Consider the following 17,866-nt stretch of genomic DNA (forward strand, 5'->3'; position numbering starts at 1 on the left):
CTGAGCTTTCTGTGCATCCTTACAGTATTATCCTCTTCTTATTTTACATTTCAGGTGGTGTTTATTTCTTTATTTTACAGGGTGATGGCGATTTTACACTGGTGTGCTCAGTTAAAATGCGCTGCCGTTCACTGAGGCTGCAACACGCTCCGCCCGAGTCAGTGCGTCACGCTACAAGTTAATTCTAGGATCTCCGCTGGTTTTACGTGAAGGAGGGCTTGAAGCAGAGCCCGCCCTCACTGTTCCGATCTGTGTTTGCTCTGGTTTGATCTACACGTAAATGAAACACGGAATAGCCCGTTTCAGTGCCTTGCGGAACACACGGGGAGCTCAGCGAAGTCCCCTCAGTGCGCTGGCAACAGATCGATGATTTCTATAATACACCAGTAGCTCCTCACTGGCTCTTGCCACTCAGTCAGTCGCTGAAGCAGGGTAGCTGAAGGCTAGGTTGAGCCGGTGAAGTCAAACAGATCGTGCGATGCCCACCGCGGATGCAGAGCCGGGCATGACGGCAGACACAGCGGACGCAGCTCCGGCCTTACCGAACCAGGCCCACGGGGAACGCGCAGTCAGTGTGTTGTGGTCATTTGGAAAATGCCTCGGTGCGCTTCTGCCGGTCTACCTGGCCGGATACTATGGCTTCAGCATCACTGTTGTCCTGTTCGGTCTGATGATCTACATAGGATGGAAACACAGTCGCCTGGAGAAATTGATGAGGCTCAAGTCTGCAATGTACCTCTTGGAGAACGAGAGGGAATTCACCACTGAAAAGGCTTTCAGAACCAAAAGGGATTTACCTACTTGGGTAAGTGCATGTATCCACACTCACCGGTTAGTTCACCGCCTGTCGAGCTCTTTCTCTGCACATTGTACCATCTGCCACATCTGTCAGGCAGTAGAGTTGCTTCTCATCCACTTTTCATCACAGTGATACACTGTTCCATGTATGCTCCTGATTTGTTTACAAGTTACAAACGGTGCACACATATACAGAGAGACTGCTGCTTCATGGAAACACTTAGATAAACATGTACATGGGTGTCCCTGTATTTTCCTCCTGTCCCTGACCAGCCCCATATTTAGACATTCCCAATGTGCAGTGCTGGAGGCATTAGTCTGCACAAACACAGAGGAATTTGAAGCTGAAACATGTCAAAGGAGGTTTCTTTTGTGGAATCGTGGGGAGGAATGATACTGAGGACCCTGGAAATGCACGTCTATTATGAAACAATTCATCTAGCAATAAGAGAAACTGTCTGTGTGTTTCCTCCTCCTGATGCACTAAGTTGGAACTGCTGTTTGACCTTATCTGGCTCCGAAAACTTGATGACTCATAAAACACAGGACCACCATATCTGGATAGAGAGCGAGGGTGGATAAAGTCAGTGTGTGTTGCTGTGAGTGCTTGGTGTGTGTGTGTGTGTTTAAAGGCCACATAGATCTCATGTTTAGATCTCATGGCTGAGGTTTAGAGGTTAATTTGCTGCATGAGGTTGATGGCTTCCTGAATTTTTTGCTGTGATCAAAAAAAATCTTTCACTACTCTCTCCTTCTTACTGCCTTACTAATAAATTAGTTACTGCCTCCTAATAAATGTGTCTAGTTATGTATGTTGCACATATGTCTGACCCATATTACTCGTTCACAGGTCAACTTTCCAGATGTGGAAAAAGTGGAGTGGGTGAATAAGGTATCTGTGTTTTACCTTTTAAATGGCATATGTCCAGCTATATATTTTAAAAACACATTCTCTTTCAGCATCTTGTATGATAAAAACATCCTCTATTTTATTTAAATAAACTCTTACCACAGTAAAGGAAACAACAGATGAAGTCAAGATAAGGTGTTCATGATTCATTTCAGTAACCTCAACGAAAGATTGTGTGAATCCTTTATAATTAGATGCAGAACACTTGTGCAGACTTTAGTGACCCTGCTCCCACTGCAGCCTCTCCAACAGGGCAGTTAATGTGCCGCTGTAATGAAGAGGCAGGGAGAGAACAGCTCAGATCATATCACAGCCTCTTTATCTCTGTCAGTACAGTAAGTTTGCATCGGTACAGGGCAAGTGTGGCTGTGCATACTAATAACTCAGAGCAGCCTTCTGGAGGAAAATGTAATGAACTCAGTGACAGATTGTGAGTGGCAATTTGCTGGCCTCATCTTTCACCAGCTCCCATCTCTCCTCCAGGCTTTATGGTGTGTGACTTGGCTGCTCATACCTGCCTTCCTAACTATCATACTATACATTAGCCCCAGTATATTCTCACTCTGTATAGTATTAAATTTGACGACTTTGATAGTGATAATCCAGCTATTGCTCAAAATTTAGATGCAATCCTCTGTCAGATGGGTTTTTGCACAAGCCTTCTGTGAAAAGCTTGTTAACCACAATGCAAACAGCTTGTGGTCATGGCTTTGTGAGGTGTTGAAGTGTTTGTCTATGTGTGTTTATGGTTCTTTGCTGGTTACTGTCATGTTCAAGTGAATACCTTTTGTTCCACTAACTGTTCAGTGACTATTATATTTATCCTCTGTGTAGTTAAACAATCAGGCTGTGGCTTTGCTGTTTGATGAAAGTCTATTTGTTCTTTCATGTAGATCTTACAGCAGGCTTGGCCCTTCATAGGCCAATATCTGGAGAAACTGCTGGTGGACATCATTGCTCCTGCCATCCGGGCTTCAAGTGTTCATCTGCAGACTCTTAGCTTCACCAAGGTCAACATAGGAGACAAGGTACCTCAATAGGTTGCTTGAAAGCTGAAATTTAACCTGGAAAGGAGCCATTGCCAAGCAAATAGAGTGGAACATACAGATAATTGTCATCAATAGGGGAAAATAAAGATAATACATTACATTATAGCCAATAATAATTTTCATGAGCATCTGTATGGCATCGTTACCAGTGCTAATGTAACTTCAGTTTGTTTCTACCAGTCTCGTTTGCTTTGTTTTATATAAATTTTTTTACACACAGGCTTTGAAGATTGTTGGTGTGAAGGCTCACACAGAAAATGATAAGAGACAAGTTATGTTGGATTTGTACTTAAGGTAATGCATCACATTTATTACTCTATCATGTTTTATGCTTGTTTGTGTGGAACAGAACAGTCGCTTGAATCAGACACTGAAATATCAATAGCCCTGCATTGGCGGTTGTTCTTATCTGACAACACAGGATTGATGTTTACTTAACATAACAAACAAAAAAACAGCTTTTTCATAACTCATATCAGATGTTTCACTTGATGAAACATCACTCTGAATTTGTCACCGCTCCTCTGTTGCAGCTATGCTGGTGATGTTGAAGTCAATGTCGAAATCAAAAAGTACTTCTGCAAAGCCGGAGTGAAAGGAATTCAAGTATGAGAATAATTTTCAAATATTTACTGTAGTCATTAATAGTTGTAGTTAAGGGGCCTTGAAAACACCTTCTTAATATTTTTTTTCTTGTAGCTCCATGGGATGCTGCGTGTGATCCTCGAGCCTCTGATTGGAGACGTTCCACTGGTTGGAGCCGTCACGCTCTTTTTTATCCGCAGGCCTGTGAGGCTTTTTACTTTTGCACTGCATTGTTATGAAAAGGCCCGCGTTTACTCATATGTCATTACCTTCAGCTGTATTGTGTGTTTCATATGTGTAGAAACTGGACATCAACTGGACCGGACTTACAAACCTGCTGGATATCCCAGGACTGAAGTGAGTGTACAAATGATATATGAGATGATGTGTGGACCTCCTGTAGGGTGGAGCACACTGATCCGTTGTGTCTGTCTGGTGTTTGCTTTGGGTGTGTTTTTAATGAGGAGTGTCTGTTTGACAAGTAGAGGAGTTTTTAGCATGTATAAAGGTTTGAGACTGCACTGTTTGGAACTGATGCATATGTTTCAGAGAATGTATTATTTATTTAGCCACTTCAATTGTCACACATTCAAGAGGATTTCCCTGTTACGTAAAACAGATAGCAGTGCTTAAACATCTTGGATAGATCTGTATGGTTACATACATAAAGGATAATGTTGACAATGTGACTTTTGGCTCTTGTCAACACATCCCCTAAACCCATAAACCAACAATGAAATATTTGTACTGACACAGACCTTCATTGTTATCAAGAGGCTATTATCTATATAGGTGACATTTACCTTCATAACTGGGTGACATCTTTGTTCATTACCATGAACATTGGCACTGTACTGTACTTTTTCTTAATTTACAGACTTGGGGTGTGACAAGTACTCGGTGGAGCACAAAAATAGTATTGTAGAAGCATTTGGTGTAATACACCTCCTAGCTTTTTTAGGATTGGTTAGATTCTTCAAAATAAAAGTATATATCTTATTTTATTTTGCCTTTAGTAATACTACAGGCGTGTGTGTGTGTGTGTGTGTGTTTGTGTGTATGTGTGTGTGTGTGTGTGGAAGACCATATTAGTCTTATACTCAACATGTAACATAATGAGACCAAACCTGTATATTCGTTTTTTTATGTCAGAATGTGGACAATGCAGAACCCACTATAGTACCTTTAAATAGGATATGATACACTGAGGGTCTGACAAACACCGCAGCTCTAGTTAACATTCATACTCACTACTGTATATTGTATTGCAGGCTCTACACTGTGTGTGTCCTACAGACATTTAACAATGTACTTAAAGCATTGTCAGAAGCGTGGACACATCAGTTACTTCTGGCAATACTTTCAGTGACAGTGTGCCATTATTTCTAACTGTGTCCATCATTTAGATGACATTATGCAACATGATTTCACAGAAAACTGCCCTCATCTTTAGTCAAAGCTTCCTGTTGGTTCTGTTGCTGAGAACCTGGATATCATGTTATTTATGCATGTTCACATGTTCAACAGTAGTATCTAGCCTTTGTTTGTTTGTCTGTGTGTCCATCCTTTGTGCATCCACAACATCGTCCTTGCATTCATTTGCAGTGCCATGTCGGACACTATGATAATGGATGCAATAGCCTCCCACCTGGTGCTCCCCAACCGTCTCACTGTTCCCCTGGTGGCCGACCTGCACGTTGCGCAGCTCCGCTCCCCTCTCCCAAGGGTAACTGTCTCAGTAATAAATGGCCTGGACAAAACATGGACCCACAGTGAAGGAGACTTGTCTCTGCATATTAGCTGCAAGCACACACCTAGCCTTACAGTCATACACCAGAATCACATTTGTGAATGAAACACATGGACCATTGTTTTGTGAAGATGCTCATTGACCGACATTGAGATTCTATTTTTCTGTGAATGCATGTCTATGCACATGCTAGGGAGTTGTGCGTATTCACCTGCTAGAAGCTGAGGACCTGACCGCCAAGGATACAGTCATCAAAGGCTTGATCGATGGGAAGTCGGACCCTTATGCTGTTCTGCGTGTAGGAACCCAGATCTTCACCTCTCATCACGTAGACAGCAATCTGAACCCACAGTGGCGGGAGATGTATGAGGTGAGAGGAAAGACAATATCCATGTGACACTCCCTTGACATTCATGTGCTTTCCTCTAGTTTGTATATTTTAACTTGATGTTGACGTCCTTGCTTCAAAGATGGTCTGTGGCTGTAAGTATGTCGCTGCCACTTCACAGATAAACAGTTTTTCTAGAGATTTTATCTACTTCTTTGGTAAGAGGAAGCTGCAGTTTCTGAGATAAGGAGCTCTTGCAACACTTGTTGCTCAGGGACACGTCTTTTCTTGTGGTTTATGAAATGTGAAATACTGAATAACACTGAATTAACATCTACCAAGCATAAAAGTAAAACCATTGTGATTATGTTTGCACGCCTGCGTGTTATTATTTCATGTGTGGTTGTTTCTATATTTGTTGTGTGTTTTGCATTTTTGCCCATTTATGTGCGTATGTGTGTGTGTGTGTCAGGTAATTGTCCATGAAGTACCTGGTCAGGAGTTGGAAGTGGAAGTATTTGACAAAGACCCAGACCAGGATGACTTCCTGGGGAGGTAGCTGATTCATTCTCATTCATTTAATCTGTCCTTATGTGCTTTTCACATCATTTACATCTCTGTTTTGCTATGTCGGACCATGATTCAGTTGAAATTTGATTCATTATCAACTATTGCATCTCTGTCTGTCTCCCTCTCTTTCAGGGTAAAGATGGATTTGGATATTGTAAAGAAGGCAAAGGTTGTGGATGAAGTAAGTTAAAGTTGTTAAAGTTTAAAGAAATCAGCCAGACGAGGAAAACGTGTGTTTAACTAGACCTCTGTTTTTGTAAATAGTGGTTCAATCTGAGGGACGTCCCATCTGGCAGTGTTCACCTCCGGCTTGAGTGGCTCTCTCTGCTCTCCTCCCCTGACAAACTGAGTGAGGTGAGTCGGCAGCACCGCCTAGTGGTACTCAGTAGAACTTTGGGTTTTGGTATGTATGTATATCTTTATGTAAGTATAATAAGAATCATATGAAAGGTTAGCTATGCTATACAAAACATAAAGTGGCAAAATGTATGCTTGAGCTATGTTTGTAAGCTTTGTTTATGTATTTTTAGCATCTGACGAAATTTTCAATATGTGCTCTTTGCATTGATTTATTTTTCCTCTACCAGGTGATTCAGAAGAACCAGAACTTGACCAGTAAGACGGGTGATCCCCCATCTGCTGCCATTTTAGCTGTCTATCTTGACCAAGCATTTGAATTGCCTGTGAGTTTATCACTATTTAAGACACTGTCACGCATTAGCTATTGAAGTTTAACCTGATACCCACATTCATGTATTTGATATGTTGTAGATGAGAAAAGGCAATAAGGACCCGAGCCCAATTGTGCAGATTTCCGTTCAGGATACAACCAAAGAGAGCAAGGTAAGAATTAAAATCTAACCTTCTCACAGTAGCCTAAACACAACTCCGTATATAATGAACTTTCTCCCCCTCTGTAGACCTGTTATGGGACCAACAACCCTGTGTGGGAGGATGCTTTCACCTTCTTCATTCAGGATCCTCACAAACAAGACATCGACATTCAAGTAAATCATTCTCAGTAATGATTCACCTCATCAGTTAGGCTAGGAGCATGTACAGTAGTCAGTGTTGATAGGACCTAAAATACCTAATAGATTTTCTTCTGCTTGTTATAATTGTATTATATAATTCCTATTCTCTGTAATTTCTTTGTAACTATTACCCTTTTTTATTTTGTTAGATTTTTACCTTGGCTATTGGTTTTTATTATAAGCCCCTATTTTCTGTTGCTGTTGCTGTTTTTGTTTTGTTTCTTTGTTTTCAATCAGGTTAAAGACGACGACCGCTCTCTGTCCCTTGGCAGTCTGACCATCCCACTCAGTCGTATTTTGACAACCCCTGAACTCACCATGGACCAGTGGTTTCAGCTGGAGAATTCTAGTTTAGCCAGCCGCATCTACATGAAAATCGTGCTTAGGGTTGGTACTTTACGCCTCTCCTTTTTTCTTTATATTATAAATACACATGGTCAGAAATACAGAAAATAACTCGCACAGAAACCTAATTTTTTTTTCTATGTTCATCCTTAATTGAGTTTAAAAAGAATATTCTTATTTAATTCATGTTTGTGTGTGTGCTTGATATCTGCTCACCATAACTTTGGATTTGCCTCCTATTAGGTTTTGTGGCTAAGTGATGACATAACTCCTACAACTCCTTCTTCTCGCCCGTCATCCTCTGGGTCTGGGACGGGTCAAGGGGGAATCACATCAGAAGTGAACCCTATGGGGCCCGGTGGACTAGCAAAACCCGCACCAGGACGACCACTGCACACCACACCTGACTCAGAGTTTGCAACAGAGGTAAAAAAATAATAAAAAAAATATATATATATATATATATATATATTTTTTTTTTTATAATATATATATATATATATATATATATATATATATATATATATATATATATATTTATTATTATTATTATTATTATTATTATTATTATTATTATTATTATTATTATCTAAAGGCAGACAGCAGCAGGCACTACTGAGGTACTCAAACACACTGTACTGTTGTTCTGCTCACAGGGAGTTCTGCGGATTAATCTGGTGGAGGCACAAAATCTGATAGCCAAGGACAACTTCATGGGGGGTATGGTGAAGGGGAAGAGTGACCCCTATGTCAAGATCCGTGTGGCAGGTATCACCTTTCGCAGCCACACCATCAAAGAAAACCTCAATCCTCTCTGGAATGAGCTCTATGAGGTATTACTTAGTTAGTTATTTTCCTCATATGATGAATTATTCAGTTTAATATGAAATTAGATTTAAAACCTTTTTTATACATTATAGGTGATTCTGACACAGCTTCCTGGTCAGGAGATCCAGTTTGAATTGTTTGATAAGGACATCGATCAGGATGACTTCCTGGGAAGGTGGGTCCAGGCAGTGGAAAAGGAAAATATGTCAGTGAAAAGAAATGTAAATCGTACTAATTGAGTCCTTTATTTGCAGGTTCAAGCTTAACCTACGCGATATCATCAGCGGACAATTCATTGATACGGTGTGTGACACATAGTTGAAATAATCTGAATGGATGATTTTATAAATAATAGCATATTTACATTTGTATCATAACCTGAACATTTCTGTGCCACTCTTGACACAGTGGTACACACTAAATGATGTGAAGTCAGGTAGAGTTCACCTGGTGCTGGAGTGGCTGCCCAGAGTCTCTGACATTTCCAGACTGGAGCCGGTGAGTTTTAAAAAATATATATATATATATTGTTTTATTTTAATATATAGTGGCAATATGCTGAGAAGTGATTCCATCCAACTCCAATGTAAAAAATGCTGCCATGGCTTTGTACAAAATTGCATTTTGAAGTTCAGCCAAAGTTAATATGAGGCTTCAGTCATCTGAGTCACCTAAATCAAGCACACATCTTCCAAAGTTATAATCTTCTTTGTATAAAATTTCCACTTTTTGTTTCCATGCACTGTATTTTCTTGCTGAGCCACAGCAGAGGGATACTTTACATGTAGGATTATTTGTGGCTGGAACACAACAACAGTACGCTGTCCAACTGATATAAGTCAGTTTGTTGGAGCTTCATATTAATGTCCGCTGAACTTGCATTTTTGCAGTTCTCATTTGCACAGAATGAGACCTGTGGTTCGTTCCACTTCTTTTTCAGTAGAGTTATGTTAGTAAGAGACTTCACATGAAGAGCGGTCACAGTAAAATGTCAAAATGTCAAAAGCCATCCTTCAATGACACTTTGTGAGCACCTAGCACATGTTTTTGTTGATTGTATTTTAGTTGCTATGGCAAAGTCAATAGTTCTTTAGCAACAGTAATAAACACACATTTCTAGAGAGCGTTTTGACGATGAGCAGAATATTAAACTGTGCAGATTGAGTTTATCTGTGCTTATCTCCTCTGTAGATTATTATTATCTTTGTTACTTGGAAATTTTAACCAAAACATTTGTATTGCACAATACACCTCTTCTTCTGCCTTATTTTCTGTCTCTCTGTGACATCATTTCTTCTTCCTACAGATCCTACAGTACCAGTCCCAGCAATTGTACCAGAACAAGGTGGTGCCATCAGCAGGTGTGCTGTTTGTGTACGTGGAGCGTGCGCACGGCCTGCCGGTGAGGTCACACAGCATCTATCAACCTTTAGGGTTCTATTTGGTGTTTATTGTTTTTTTCCCCGCTATAAGTTATATTAGATAAGAATAGTAGCTGAATTATATTATTCTTTGTGTCATTTCAGTTGAAGAAGAGTGGGAAGGAGCCAAAAGCTGGGGCTGAGATTATCCTCAAAGGCATCTCATACAAAACCAAGGTGAGGTCAGGATTTTTACACTGAAGTTGTGCGTGCAACAAAAAAAAAACGTTCTTTGACAAAAGTTCTCAATATGTCCTTTGTTTTTTTGCCAAGATTTGTGAGCGCTCCACATCTCCTCGATGGGACGAAGCCTTTCACTTTTTGGTTCGTGACCCTCGAGAGGAAATACTTACAGTCAAGGTAAAAAAAATTCGAATATTTTTGTCTGAACTATGTGTTGTCAAGGCAGATCAAACTGATTACCTCTTATTAGCTAACCTTTTATGATACAAGTGTGTTTATACTGTGGGTTTTATCCAGCTCTCCCACAGCTGGGGCCAGGCCCTTGGGTCCCTGACACTTCCTCTCCAGGAAGTACTGACTGAGTCGGGCTTGGTGCTGGATCGCTGGCTCAATCTGGATGGCGCTCTGCCAGAGAGCCAGATACTACTGAGGGCCACTCTCAAGGTACTGACAACATGCTGCTAATTTTGTGTGTGCTGGTCACATGCTGTGTGTTCATGTGATTGCATATTTTCGATCCACATTACTTGTGGTTTTGTAGTTCAGAGGCTACTGTGTGGAATTGACATGTACTGAATACTGTACTTACTCTACATGACATATTCTACTCTTGGTCCAATATGCTGTACCTCATACATAATCCTATGTGCGTTACAAAACTCACTGTGTTTTGGTGGGTAAGTAAGCGCAAAGGAATACTTTGTATTTTTGGAAATACAACTGAAAGACAGTGGCAATCTATATATTAACACAGGGTTGTTGAAAATCACTCTTGTGGCCTGTGTCAGAGATCTTAGGCAAAGGCCAAAGTGTACAAATATCTGCCAAAGAACAATGTTTCATTAAAGAGCTCACAGTAGCAGCGTCAGCTTATTCTTGTTAAATTATAAAGACAAAAAATATATATGATTATTTTGCAGCTGACATGGCTTCCGTATCTTGCAGATCTTGGACACTCAACTGGCCACGTGCCGTAAGGCTCCAGGGGATGCAGGCAGTGACCCCGCTGAAGGAGAAGTCATCCCCAGATGGGATCCTTCCCATCTAGACCTCAGACACAGAGCTGGATTCCCCGTGTGAGTAACACACGTCATCTAGTCGTCGATGTATAAATAGGCATGATATTAATAATAACATTGATAATCACATGGTCTCCACTTTAGAGCCAGTGATAATAGAAACACCACAGCTCAAGTGAAGCTTACCATCAGCTACTCCACAGAGGAAAGCAGACTCTTCATCACTGTTCACTCCTGCAGGTCTCTATGACATTACATTTCATCCTTAATGCCTATTTTACCTTTAGTGGCCGGTACCATCATATGTTGCTACTGTGACTTTATTGCACATACAGAGCCCTGGCGGCCTGCTCCAAAGATGGTGCAGACCCTTATGTTTCGTTCATCCTGCTGCCTGACAAGAAGGCTACCACCAAGAGAAGAACGTCCACCAAGAAGCGAGACCTCAACCCAGAATTTAATGAGAGGTTAACGCAAACGAACGAGACACTGATTGTGGTGAAAGAAGTGTGGGTGTACAGCAGTTGTCCTTTACCAACTTTCTCTCTCGTCCCATAGGTTCGACTTTGATTTCTCTCTCGAGGAGTCCACACAGAGACGACTGGACCTGTCTGTGAAGAACAGTGTCTCCTTCATGAGCAGAGAGCGGGAGCTTATCGGCAAGGTATACATCATCAGTCCTATTCGAACTGCAGCTAGCTATTGCTCAAGCTCACATAAATATCTTGCAGCTGACACAGTGATTATCACAAGAGGCAGAGAAACGTGAAATGTGATACATCAGATTATCTTTTTTCTTTTTATCTCAGTTGCAGCTGGACCTGGACCAAATTGACCTCAAGACCGGTGTCACACAATGGTATTGGTTTAAACAGCTACTGAACAGTGTTGTGCAATAATGAAGTTGTTTAAATATACAATTTAAACCATGACTTTTATTCTTTCTGTTTTTCTAGGTACGATTTGGTAGCAGAGCCCAACTAGAAGAATCTATGCTTGCTCAATAGTCATATATTTAGATAATTGTTGCCTTTGTGGTCTGTGATTTGTGTGTTTGTATATTGAGCTTAACTTAAAATCCATCACTGAAGAGAAAAACAATGACACATCTGCTCCACAAAAACACAGTTCATCAGTATTTATGAGGAGAAGCATTACATGTAGCTTATCATCCGTACAGTGTTAATTGTTCTGGTCAGACTGAATCTTCAGTAGAATATTTTGACTGAATAGATATTTGATAAAAATGCAACTATGTTGTACAACCTACAGAGTTTATATACATTTGAAAGCAAATACAAGTCCTGTTCTGATTTTAAAAAGGGCTTATACTGTGGTTAATGTCCTAAGCTATGCTCAAGTTTTATGGATTTTCAGTATCCTACACAACTGAGAGATTCCTTTTAATTATTTTTACACTCGTCCAACATTTTCAGATATTTCTTTGTGTATATACGTTCATATTATTGCCTTAAGTGTTATAAAACTGTGCACAATTCAAATGAAAGTCTCTTTTTTAAATAAAGTATATAAAGTAGCCTATAATAAACCTCGACCCTCATATTACCACTGAAAGCAGAGGTAATGCTAATAATACTGTAAGCAGAGTCTAAATCACTGTGCTTTTATGAAGAGACAACTTTGTAGATACTCAAAACACATCTCTGCTGTTTTACCACTCAGTGCTTCTTTGTGTTTGGTAGCGCTGCATGCAGCAGGCTGAAGCTCTCGGCCACGTTTGCAATTTGTTTTTCAGGAAAAACTGTTGCGAGCAAACATTGTAGGGAAGTGGTGGGAGCTCTTCCATGCACCACCATGTCGCCTCACCACAAAAGGCCTGGACACTGATTTGTGGTAATGGAAAGAAAATACCATTTTAACTGTAGAGGCAAAAAAAATAAAAATAAAACCAAGAACTGCTGTGCTTTGACATTATTTGCACATATCATCATGTAGCTGCTGAAGTTGCTGATTAAAGTTTGCACTCTCATGAATCCAAACAGCTTTGTGACTTCATTTGTGTGGTGTGTTTACTTCAACTTCACTCTTGGACACGTGTAAAGCTCTTTTTTTAAATAGATCAGTGTCATATTTTGCCACCAGGTCGCGACAAAGCGCTGAGGAGCCTCACTTTGATTTCCAGCTGCAAGTCGACTCGCTGCCTACAGATGTGAGAGGTGGGGGGGGGGGAGGTAGCGAGTGATTGACAGGTGTTTAAGCCAACAGGATCCCCCGCCTTCGCAGCTGGAGGGGGGGGGCGTGACCAGAGGAGAAACCCTGCTCTCTGAGTGGAGGCGACAGCGGAGCGTCTAATCAGGATCACACAACAATAATGAATGGAAACACGTCGGAGCCAAGAAAGTTGAGCAGCAACTCAAAGAAACTGTTGCTCGGTGTTTGGATGTTGTTTGTCGCAATGGGGGGAAATCTGTAGTAAGTGATGGATTGGCCGGGCAAAGTAGAAACTACTTTCTGGAAGAGAAAGCAGCCGCACTTTGATTGTTGCTATTGAAAGTAAGTGAAGAAGGGAAACTTACAGTGGAGTTCACTGTAAACCTAAACGCGTGAGTAAGTGTAAATGGCATTTTGGGGCAGTAACACGAGCCTACTGCACTGTCAGCTTTTTATCTCGACTTTATCTCCAAGTGGATTATTTGGATTTTTAATCCGTTAATGAAACTGTGGGAATACTTTTCTTTTTTTTTTTTCTTTTTCACTTTTCACTCACTTCTTCATTCGGATTATTACCAACTGGAGGATTACAGCAGTTCAAGCCGAGGATAGTGGAGAAACAAGATGGGTAATATAGAAAGTGTGGACGGCCAGTCGGAGATGAAGCATCACATCATGCCTCTGAAGGTGCCCATGCCTGACCCCACCGAGCTGGAGGAGAAGTTTGCCATCGTTTTGGTGAGTGGCAGTCATCCTCAGCTTGTTGTGGCGTAGCACATTTGTCTCAAACACATTCACCTGTGCGTGGTTTATTAATTTAAGGATGTATGCCATTATTATTATCATCATTATTATTATTATTATTATTATAACACTTTTGTTTTGACTCTATGCGCCAAACTGCCTCATAAATTAATTTCCTCCATAAACATTCCTGATAGAGGAGGGTGTTGTTGCTAAAATAGAAAAAAAGTGATGTTCCGTGTGTATTTATTTCTGTCTCTCCCCCGATCGTCCTACTATGAGCTGCTGATGTTTTCAATGAGTCGACCTGTGCTCTCCCTCCCACCCCTCCCTCGCTGCCTGCTGCCCCCTCTCCTCCTGCGGTTCTTTTGTCTCGTCTAAAGTCAGACAACTGGGCTGAAGTGAACACTGAGCACAGCGTGGACAGTGAGGGGGGGGGGGGGAGAGGAGGAAAGGGTCTGTTCGACAAAGAAACAGGGGAAGGGACGCTGCACTGTGCAGCTCCTCACTTTGGGTTTGTTTAAAGTTTTTTTTTTTTCCGCTGCAGCCTGAGCATCTGAAAGCAGCATTTTCTGAATTCCCCCAAAACTCCCACACCCGACGAGTCTCTCCCCTCCCCTCCCCTCCCCTCCCATCTCTCCTCTCCTCCCACCACACTCCACATCAGGCTGGAGCTGAGCTGTCTGTGCGCTTTGTCAGAACGAGAACAACAACACCCACTTCTACCGACTATCAACACAGTCAAGTGATCTGTCATCCTGCTTGACGAACGATGACAGATCCTGTTCAGTTTTTGATGCATCAAGAGGGGATTTTTCAGATTTTCCTTTTTTTTTTTTTTTTTTTTGTGGGGGGGGGGGGGGGGGGGTTATCACGTGAACTTCCTCATGTAAAGCATTTGGTTCTGCAGTCATTCATCTCCAGGGGTGGGAAATAACATATCTAGTCCTGTGGCAATGAGCAGTCATTGAAGTGTCTGACAGAATATATATATATATAAAGAACAAATCTTATCAACCTAGTTATCAGTTTCTATTCTATTTGTTTAATCTGAAAAAGAAACTGAAGACTGCAAACAACTAGTTGTGGTTTTACAGGATCACTATGGCTGTGAGGCTGCTAGGCAACCACCTGAAACGTTTCTACTGGGTAACGTACATCATGGCATCAATAGGGTGTCTTGTTTGTATTTTATTGACATAGTTACATGAGGATGCTACTTTGGCCCCTTTACATCTTTTACATCGCCTGACTGTTAGTTTAGTCATATTCACACTTCCTGAGTTGCTAGGCTTCACTCACATGCCAACAAAAAAAAAACATATAGATCGACATTTCACACAGTGCAAGTACAGTGTGAGTAATCCATCTCAACAGGCTCAGAGAAACAGAGCACACAAATACAAACATTCAAAGGATATTTAATACAGAGTTTGTTTATGTGTTCAGCAGTACAGTAGCATAAGGAGTCCTCACAGGTGCTTATTTTGTGCTCCTCACTCCATATTTCTACGTAACCACGCCCGGCCTGGAATTTCAACTCTTTAAGATCTTAATTACAGCATCAAACAGCAGAGACATGAGAACCTCACAGCATCACTCACACAGTCCCATTCTTGAAGGTCTCGTCGACGCTCCGTGTTTTTGGATCAGTGCCGTCATTTGCTTGCCAGGTTTATCAGCAAGCCATAGAGCGAAATCCTCATATGAAGAGACTGGCACAGCGAGAGGCCATTCAAAGCCTGCTTGCTGGCTGCTGTGCTAAGTCTCAGCTATTATGACGATTATACACTGTAGTGCACTGTACAATAAGCACTATTATGACAGTTTAAGTTGTGTCTCTTCCATGCACTGTGTCAGTAAGTGGGTAGTTATAAAAAGACATTTTTGATGAAACTATGTTTTTTTTTCCATGTGACTGATGGATTTACCATTCTAAAAAGATTCTTACCCTTGACATTTCCCGTAAAGAAAGGCTGGAAATACTTTTTTTTTTTACCAGCATACAGTCTGTCTAGAGACTGGAACAGTCTGCAGTTGTTTGACTGCCCTGCAACACAAACTCAATCCCTGTTATTATGTTAAGCCGTGCAGAGCAGATGATTTCTATGCAAGAGGCAGTAGACTCAACATTTCAGTTGTGTGTTTGACTGGGAAAAGTTTTCAAGCTCCCTAACCCCACCCCACCCTACCCCACTGTAGCTCCAGGTTTCCTCTACTTTGTGGAAAAGAACAATATGCTGGTATATTTTAGTCTTCTCATTAGACAATAGTCTTCTCTTTGCCCTGCTTACCCCTTGTAAAGAGATAAAGGTGCATGAAAAACTTCTGTTTTTGTGATTGGAGCTCTTCAGAAAGACATGGCCATGCCATTGGCATCTGGCACACGCTGTAGCTCTGGGTGCTCCATCCAAACTCTCATGTATGCCAAAAATAGTCTGAGAGAGTTTGCGTTGGTTTTTCTGTAAATTTGAGATTTCTTCCTTCAGTGTTTGTTATCAGAGACGTAAGTGGTTACGTTGCAGCCTCAAAAATTAAAACACGCTCCATAAATAGATATTGTCAAACGGGTGATTTCCCTCTTCTTGACCACTGTGTTGCCTGCTTTTTGACGGCATACTGGTGTAAATGAATGTCTGCATCTGCATGGTCTCCCAGACACAGCCCACAGACGTCCCAATGGACTGACAGCAGCCCATTATGATGTCATGGGTGCAGCAGCCTTCGCCAGTGTAGTAATATCCCTGAGCTAATGACTTTAACAGGGCCGCTTCACTGTAGAGGGCAGTGGAGGAGGGGCAAGACCCCGGGTTTAGCTTCGACTACTCCATGTGTTCTGCTAATAAAATGTCTGGGTCAGGGCTAACCAGCAGCATGTGCTAAAAGCATCATCTCGCTTCTTCTTGTGTCTTTTGTCCAGCATCCTCAGAAACGGTTTCAGCTCCGTCTTTTGTGGCTGGAAACAGCTGCCTGGCATTTTCCTCTCTTCATTTTACAGGGGAAATTGCATTGTAGCCTGTGGTCATTGTGGTTGATTTCTTTTACAATAAGAACTGTGTGTTCCTGCAGGCTGCCAGCGATGCATAACGTGATTAATTCAGAACGATATACTGTAAATCTGTCTAGCCCTAAAAGATAGACAAATGTATTTGCACAGCATATAGGTCGTATCAATATCTTGGTAGTTTATTTCTCCTCTTTGTCGTTGTTAATTTTTGCCTGTTCTTGGATTTGTGCAAGTCTGAAATCGAAGTGGAACTTAATTCACTCACTCAGTCAGTGTTTCCTACTTTTCCATTCCCCAAATCCATTCTCACTGTGGGTCTGGTCTATAAAATAACTTTCTCCATATGGCTCTGTCCTTATGAAAATTATGTGAGATGAGTGAGTGGCATTTTCAAAGGTGCAGGTCTGGCCTCGGATCCTCTTTCAAAGTGCCTGAATCCACCAATCCACTGCTGGATTCCTGTGGTCTAGTCTAGGCTGAGGCCATAGGAGAACGCAGAGAGAGAAATTTCCCTTTGAACTGGCGGTCTGCCACTGTTCTTGGTCATAATGATCTTACCAACATTTTTAAACAGTGCACACATATTTAATAAGAGCTGTTACGGCGGCAGCATGGGATTATTTACACCACTTAATTGCACTGGAAACTATCCAAACTGATTTGTCTGCTCAACTTCCCACATCTTTTATACTCTGACATCAGATTGCATCATGCTTAGATGTGCCATCGCAGCTTTTCTTTTGAGGTTTGATTGTTCAGAGGGAAATCTCACAATTAAGTTGTGCAAACGTTAGGAAAAGCACAGATGTAGACGTTAGCATTAAGCCGATGTAGTAAAGTCAGACGTGCTGACAATGTATCTCCAGCGCTTTGTGTGAAGTCACTGTTTTTTGATGGCTGAAGTCTAAAGAAAACTGCAGTGTCTGATAGATGCCACTCAAGTGGAACTAATGGAGTCAAGCTGTGCAATGTGTTTATTGCACACAAAGCCTAAATCATTTTTATTTGTTTAATGGTGGTTTTACTTTATTTATGGACCTGATGTATCTGCCACTCCCTTTCTCACACACAGATCATCATCGCCATTCGCCTTTTCTAAAAAGAGAAAATGTGTTTGTTACGT

General features: G+C 41.3%; 2 protein-coding genes across 8 annotated transcripts in view; both read left to right on the forward strand.

Moving 5' to 3' along the window:
* Nucleotides 1-260: 260 nt before the first annotated feature.
* On the forward strand, nt 261-12,806 carry esyt1a (extended synaptotagmin-like protein 1a). The gene is made up of 31 exons (XM_026368456.1): nt 261-805; nt 1,649-1,690; nt 2,602-2,736; nt 2,978-3,051; nt 3,291-3,363; nt 3,457-3,546; nt 3,644-3,699; nt 4,948-5,068; nt 5,286-5,462; nt 5,893-5,975; nt 6,123-6,171; nt 6,255-6,344; nt 6,578-6,673; nt 6,762-6,833; nt 6,911-6,997; nt 7,262-7,411; nt 7,613-7,795; nt 8,026-8,202; nt 8,290-8,372; nt 8,452-8,500; nt 8,606-8,695; nt 9,504-9,599; nt 9,724-9,795; nt 9,892-9,978; nt 10,099-10,245; nt 10,747-10,877; nt 10,965-11,060; nt 11,156-11,287; nt 11,379-11,484; nt 11,630-11,679; nt 11,777-12,806. Exons 1-31 carry the CDS (start codon nt 479-481, stop codon nt 11,802-11,804), a joined length of 3,249 nt encoding a protein of 1,082 aa, XP_026224241.1. The 5' UTR covers nt 261-478; the 3' UTR covers nt 11,805-12,806.
* A 333-nt stretch (nt 12,807-13,139) lies between these two features.
* Nucleotides 13,140-17,866, forward strand: part of fmnl3 (formin-like 3) — a 29,657-nt gene continuing 24,930 nt past the window's right edge. For all 7 annotated transcript variants that reach the window (XR_003299259.1, XR_003299260.1, XR_003299262.1 and 4 more), the window contains exon 1: nt 13,140-13,730. Coding sequence is in view for 4 of the 7 variants with exons in the window: in XM_026367454.1 (XP_026223239.1) it covers nt 13,617-13,730 (114 nt within the window). In the remaining 3 variants the exon portion in view is untranslated. The remainder of the gene's footprint in view (nt 13,731-17,866) is intronic.

This window comes from Anabas testudineus, chromosome 7 (genome assembly GCF_900324465.2).
Source record: "Anabas testudineus chromosome 7, fAnaTes1.2, whole genome shotgun sequence".
Lineage (NCBI taxonomy): Eukaryota > Metazoa > Chordata > Actinopteri > Anabantiformes > Anabantidae > Anabas > Anabas testudineus.